This window comes from Eucalyptus grandis, chromosome 5 (genome assembly GCF_016545825.1).
Source record: "Eucalyptus grandis isolate ANBG69807.140 chromosome 5, ASM1654582v1, whole genome shotgun sequence".
Lineage (NCBI taxonomy): Eukaryota > Viridiplantae > Streptophyta > Magnoliopsida > Myrtales > Myrtaceae > Eucalyptus > Eucalyptus grandis.
The window spans coordinates 39,919,740-39,927,134 of NC_052616.1; the positions used below are offsets into that span (position 1 = coordinate 39,919,740).

The following is a 7,395-nucleotide window of genomic DNA, read 5'->3' on the forward strand; positions in this document are numbered from 1 at the left end:
GATTTTATTGATAAGATGTTTGAAAAATTCACATACTACTTATCATTCTATTAGTACTTTCTTGGACATTGGAGATTATGATCTTGGGAATCAAATTAGCCCTTAAATTTCCAAGTAGGATACTTATGACATCAAATATATTTGACCAGAGATATCTTTCTATTCTCTTCATCACCAATTCATGAGAACCAAACTTTTGTCCTTTTTTTTCCTCATTTCATTCATGTGTCTACATGAAAATGGATTAATTTCAATAAAACCATTTTCAATTTGATTCAAATTTGATTCGACCCACCCATTTAACAAATCTAATTATCCTCTTTCCAATGGATAAGTTCATAGACATCTCATAAAACCCACAAGACTTAAAAAGGAAAAGTAGGTCCGATCAGGGCCTTGGTTGATGTGACTTTTGGTTGTGCCCCTTGGGTATGTCTTAAGGTACACCTTTTATAGCCATAAAATGAACTTATTTCCCTTATCAAATATACAGCCATTAAATGAGGCTATGAATAGTGGCTTACATGCTCCGTGTAAAAGTATGTTGCCAAAGGTAAAGAAAAAAAAATTCTTTAATATAGGAAGAGACTTGACAAATATTTTAGTCTAATGAAATTAAAAAAAAAAAAAACTAACAATTCAATCGTGAAAGCGAGCTTTTAAGATAAAATGGACAAAAAAGATCATAAGTTGTAAGAGCAAGGTTGATGAAGAAACTCTAAAGTCTCTACTATATCGAAGAATTTTGTCTTTTTTCTTTATTATTGATGAGATGGGTTTACATGGAGCATGTAAAACGTTATGGGAATACAAAAAATGCATTGTGATAATTCTTAATAAACTAATAAACAAAACGTATGAAAAGCTAAACTATGTCGCTTGACCCCCAATAAAAATAGAAGGAACAAAGCCATCACTTTAAATTGCAAATCTAATCATATAAGGAGTGGAAATAGTCTCGTCCTTTATTAATTGCAATTTTGCTAATTCTTCGATATGCTTGTCTCTGCCAAATTCATTGGCTACTTTTTATTTTTGACCATTTTCAAGAAAATCCAGATTCACGTCTTAATTATGCACAAAAAAATGTCATGAATAATTAACTCATACGTGGTTGTATTGATTTTGATCTCTTATCAAGAGGTAGTTTGTATTTAAATATTTCCCATCTTAATGAGATCAAAACTTTTCGTTCTTATTTTGATCTCCTATCGAGAGGTTGTTTGTATTTGAATATTTCCCTTCTTAATGAGATCGATACTTTTCGTTCTTTCTGAATTTTTAAGCATAAGCTTTGTTGTTTTTTTTTTTTTTTTCATTAATTAGGCCTTCTATCGAGAGTTTGTCCCAAGTCACGTAATACCATTACAAGCATGATAAAAACATTGTTCTATATCAGCATGATATTCACGAGAAACATACACCTTAAAGTAATTCACATTTTTTAAATAACAATAACGTAAATAATTTCCCTCGCCTCCTCATTTTCCACCTCATTTTTTTAAAATGTATATTTCCTTCGTGACAATATTCTTGAGAAATTTACAATAAAAGTAAATTCCACACTTTTTGAATTACGATAATAAAAATAACTTCTCTCACCTCTCTTTTTGCCACCTCATTTTTCGACATCTATATTTTCTTTGCCCTCTAAAACTTTTAGTAGGGTTAATATTACAAAAAAATCCCAAATTGATACAATTATGATAAATTTACTTAAAATTAATTTTTGATCATTAAAAATCTCAAATTGATATGCTTGAGACTGATGTAACCTCCGTTAGTTCCCGTTAAATTTTATCAGTAAATTACTGAGTTAGATGAGACGTGTCAGTTGACAGATATATCAATTTGGGATCTTACTCTCCATTTATAATAAGTGCATCAATTTGTGGTTTTTCATAATATTAATCTAATTTAACGGAAAATAAATGAAGATTAAATTTATCATAAATATATCAATTTGAGATTTTATTATAGGTATATCGGTTTGATGTTTATATGTAAAAAGACTAATTTGAAATAAATTTATCACAAATATACTAGTAAGTCTCCAACGCCTCAAAATTGGAATTTGAACAGTTCTAATATTCGTCGGTTTGTCCTAAACAGACCAAACCTTGGAGCATTATATACTTTATATCTTTCTTTTACTTTTTCTTTGAAAAAAAAAATTTCTCCTCTTTTCCAAGTACAAAATCAAGGTCCGACCAAAAAAAAAAAAAAAAAGTACAAAATCTGGGAAATCTGTAAGGCGACTTGGCTAGCAAGTTACCTCGTTAACCTCCACGCCGCGTGCCTTTACCTATAAAAAAGGCCCAAGGCCAACGGCTATTTCCATCCAAGAACGGTCTTCTCCGCCGTCTTTCCGCCTCTCTCTCTCCGTCGCTCTCTCGCCGTGCAAAGCCTTTCCGATCATCGGACCGCCGATCTCCGTTCTTCGACTCGAGCGCGATCGTGGGTTCGTCGCTTTGCGTCTCCTCAGGTTTGCTTGCTCGCTTGCCTCTTTCGACGCCTCTCGCCCTGCGGTTTTAAGCGAAGTAGCGAGGAAGGTTTCCGCTAGTGGGTTTTATCATCTTCTTTCGAGGATGGCGACCTCCCGCTTGCCGTCGGAGGTTTTCTGTAAGGTGGGTTTCCGCCGGTGACGACGAGGGCCGTCGGGCCCGCGTTCGGTACTCGTTCGCGGGGATTGTTGGGTTTCTTGATCCTGAAGGAATCGGGTTTTCTTCCGCCTGAAAGGATCGGGGATTTGTTATGTTGATTTTGAGGGGCTGTGACGGGGATGGCGAGTTTGGAAATTGGGTTTCATGACTGGAAGTTTTCATGTGAAGAGCTTGGACAATGCGACGTTGTTGTACCATTGAGTCATTCGTGTTCTAGGTTTTTCAGTTTATCCTGTTTCTGGGTGATTTTGATCTGGTTGGAACTGAAAGAGATGTGGATCATGGATCAAGATGGTTATGCGTTCTCTTATAGGTCGATTGTTCTCTATTCTGTCGGTATTGTTATTGATGGAGGAAGTGACATGCTTATCGTTGGTCATAGAGGAAGTGACATGCTTGGGATTGCTGGCTACAACGAACCTTGGTTTTTCTGCAATGGATATTCTTGCAAGAACGAGTTCTGGTGCTTTCAGTTGACTTTGGATAGGTTATTCGGTTCAGGGATTGATTGTCTGTGTTTCTGTATAATAGCATGGATATTAAGACAGCAAGGAGTACTGTGGGTTGGACACAGAAATCAGCTGCTCACTATAATCGGCTTCAAACAGCACCAACAAGCCCTGGAATTTGCACTTTCTGGTTAGAAGGGAGGTGCAAGCGGAATCCCTGCAGGTTTTTGCACGAGGCATCTCTTCCACGCAATGTTTACCATCGAGCTGCAAAGCTATCAATGCCTGAGGATGGCCCTGGGAAGGGTCCTGAATCTAGTGTGGTGAATTCAGCGAATTCATCTTCTAGAAAGGGAGGCGATTCATCAATAGAAAAAAACCCTCCAACGCCCCAAGAAAAAGTCTGCCGCTACTGGATATCAGGCAATTGTGTGAAGGGCGATGCATGTTCTTTCTTGCATTCATGGTTTCAAGGTGTTGATTTTGCCATGCTGGCTAAGCTTGAGGGGCATAAAAAGGTACTATTTACAGCTTTTGCCTTTTCCGTTCTCTCTTATATCCAAGACTGTGGATAGAGAAAACTTGCTTGCATTGAATGTTTTGTTAAACTCCAATTTGTCTCCGTCCTGTGCTGGCTAATCAAGATGTTGAATTGTTTTTGCCTGTCTAGCATAAAAGTAGGTTTGTACTCACCTGATGCTTTTTATGACAGGGTGTTTCTGGAATAGCACTTCCTTCTGGATCTACCATGCTCTACTCTGGAAGCAAAGATGGAACAGTACGAATCTGGGACTGTCACACTGGTCAATGTGTTCAAGTGATCAACCTCAGGGGAGAAGTTGGGTGTTTCACTTGTGAAGGTCCTTGGTTGTTTGTCGGCATGCCTAACACAGTTAAGGTGAGCGGTTGACTGGGTCTCCTTTGGCCTTTGTTATTATTTTCTTTGGCAATTCTTGAATCAGTGAGCTGCTCAGCTTTAATTCATTGCTTTCTCTTGTATCTCTTGTAGGCATGGAATATCCAGAATGGTGCTAGTTACAATATCAGTGGACTAGTTGGACAGGTCCACACTATGGAAGTTGGTAATAACATGCTTTTTGCCGGAGCTGAGGTAATTTATTATTAGAGAGAATTTAATGTCAATTTAGGTGACTTATCTGCTGGAATTTTGTCTAGTCTGTTTCTTTAGAATCTCATTCTGTGATATAACAGTTGATGCTGAGTGTGAGGGTGGATTTTTGGTTTAGACCTGAAATTCCTCTCTTCTTCTTCTTCAAGTGTGGCCCACCTAGGTCTTTTGATAATAACATGCTTTTTGCCGGAGCCGGGGTAATTTATTATTAGAAAGAATTTAATGTCAATTTCGGTGACTTATCTGCTGGAATTTTGTCCAGTCTGTTTTTTTAGAATCTCCTTCTGTGATAAAACAATTGATGCTGATTGTGAGTGTGGATTTTTGGTTTAGACCTGAAATTCTTCTCTTCTTCTTCTTCTTCTTCAAGTGTGGCCCACCTAGGTCAACATTCCTGTGATCACTGACTGCCTCATTCTGTTGACACTTGTGCGAAATTATATTGGTCTTTTGATGATTACACTGAACAAATTTTGCTTCTAGGATGGCACTATCTTGGTGTGGAAAGGAGGTAGTGAGGCTGATCCTTTTCAGATGACTGCGCCTCTCAGGGGTCACACTCGGGGCGTGGTATCATTAACTGTTGGACGTGACCGGTTGTATTCAGGTTCCATTGACCAGACCATAAGGGTAAGCTGGTTTATTATAGATGTCTCTCCCCGATTAGTTAGTTGTGTGTCCTGTGAAGGGCATGGCTTGTCCCTCATAGTTTATGTTTTCCTTTGCATCACTTTTATTGGTTTGCTACAACCTCTCCTTATTTTTCTGCCCGGCTCTACTGTATGTAGTATTGTCCTGACCCTTCACATCTTATGTATTTTCTCCCCTGCAGGTGTGGGACTTGCACACTCTGGAGTGTGTTCAGGAACTTGTTGGACACACTGATGTGGTGATGTCACTTCTTTGCTGGGACCAGTACTTGATATCATGTTCATTGGATCAGACAGTTAAGGTCTGGGGGGCCACTGAAGGAGGCAGCTTGGAAGTTGTGTATGCACATCATGAGGACCATGTATGTTGCTCGCTAATTTTTTTTTTTTTTTTTTTACATTTATTTTGACACTTGTGTGGATTATTATATGTTGTGGTTGATGATGTTACTATAGGAAAACATGTAGACAATGAAGGTGAATTTTATGTTTTCTTTTATTGACTTCATACGTGCAAAGTGCATGGACTTGTTTTACTATCTTAGATTGCAAAGATGCATCTTATTGCTCCTGTTGTATCTCCTCAGCTAAAAATAACTATATGAATAATGTAGAATGAATCTTTGTAATATAGGCATAATGTCAAGTATCTTCCATGTGCTTTTTGCTCTATTTGGAGAAGACATGAATTTCATCTTTCACCTGTGGATGCTTTGTCAGTTTGTCACCGTGCTTCTTGTCTGATGGAAGTGATGTAATATCATATCTTGATGTTGCAAATATCATTTTGTCCGGCACAGGGTATTCTTGCACTTTCAGGGATGAGTGATGGCGGGGGCAAGCCAGTCCTCCTTTGTGCATGCATCGACAACACTGTTTGCTTGTATGAGCTCCCATCGTAAGTCCAAAATAATTTCTCTAATTTGTTTGACATCCTTGTCTCTTGGTGAAGACTGTTCTCTTCTTCTGCTTGGCTGACTTAATGCATCGTACTCCAGGTTCACTGAAAGGGGCAAGCTATTCTCAAGACGAGAAATTAGGACTCTTCAAGCAGCTCCCGGAGGCCTTTTTTTCACAGGAGATGCCGCAGGGATGCTGACCGTTTGGAACTGGTTGGATTTCCCGAAGAGCCAACAGCAGCTTCCTCATTCAATGGAGTCATGCTAATTAGAAGAGAGAATCGATCAATCTATTGACATTGGAGTTCAAATTTCGCGAGGGAGACAATTTCATCTATGCCCCGATCCAGCTGGGATGTGATCTGAAGCAAGAAACGGGACCTACTGTCATCTGCACCGCAATCCCAGTTTTTGGTCTCTGTCATTTGTATGGACATTTGTTTTTTGTACAGCAACGGTTGGATTTGTATATGATTCATCATTAGTAAATGAAATGCCTTTTGCTATTCAACTTGGGCAAATTTAAACTACTTTGGTCGTCATTAGTAGACCATAGGAGTTGCCGGAAGGAAACCGTTCTTGTTTTTTGATAGACTTTTCCGTGCTATTTTGGATATCATTTTGTCTGTACTTTAGTTTGTGGAATTAATACTGATACATTACTCTTACATACTGCGGTTCAGATGAACAGATTTTTTAAAGTGAAACTGATACATGGAATTCATTCGAGCTTATGAAACTTCATAAGACGCTCCATCTCAACATTTTTTGAAATTGATAGCAACAAGCTAGGACTAAACTCCCCATTGTGAGGTGTTTGGGACTTACCAGTATTTTGAGCACCCACTGAGCAATTATGAGTAGATAAGCTCAGCAAAGCGAATTCAAAGGCATGAAGAAACGTAAAATTTGTGGAATTTACATAAGGAAAATAACTTCTTTCTTCTTCTTTTTTTGTCGGTCATATTCTACTCATATTCTAACTCTTGCTCTCACTCCCACTCTCTGATTTTTGTACTGTCTCATTGCATGACGTGAAAGTCGAAATCCACACTTAAAATTAAAATTAAATTATCCCTACCCTAACCCTGAAAGTGAAGATTCGAACCCCCCACCTTCCCCTTCCGTGTTGGACAAATTCCAGTGGTCCAAGGAAAATAACTAGTTAACATATACTTTTTACATGTACTTCCTTGTATGCATGGGGTTGGAACCCATTGATGATAGAAGATATCCAACAAAAGATTTATAAATTTGGACACAAGCGGCTTGAGAGCTTTAAATTCAAATATTTACTAAACACAAGTCATTAGAAAAAAGTGGAAGGAGCACAGTGAATTCGGAAACATTATCTGATTCAACAAAAACCAACTAAACAACAGCAATCGGTTCAGCGGTGGATTCAACAGTTGTTCAAAAGGTTGACCTATTCAGGAATCTTCGGATCTACGCTTATTTTCAACTCCCCAAAGCATTTCATTGAATATAACACTTGGGCTAAGGGTCAAGTTGGTAATTTTTCTTACATCTGCCCCGCTCGGAGCCCAAGTATCATATATGCCCCCAAACGCCTCCATTTGACTGTCACTCGGGCATGTAGTT

At 38.4% G+C, this 7,395-nt stretch overlaps 1 protein-coding gene across 1 annotated transcript; it reads left to right on the forward strand.

Moving 5' to 3' along the window:
• Positions 1–2,387: 2,387 nt before the first annotated feature.
• Positions 2,388–6,061, forward strand: LOC104446969 (zinc finger CCCH domain-containing protein 48-like). Its single transcript, XM_039313678.1, has 7 exons — positions 2,388–3,630; positions 3,825–4,004; positions 4,122–4,223; positions 4,728–4,874; positions 5,077–5,256; positions 5,695–5,792; positions 5,893–6,061. Exons 1-7 carry the CDS (start codon positions 3,196–3,198, stop codon positions 6,059–6,061), a joined length of 1,311 nt encoding a protein of 436 aa, XP_039169612.1. The 5' UTR covers positions 2,388–3,195.
• The last annotated feature ends 1,334 nt before the right edge of the window (positions 6,062–7,395 follow it).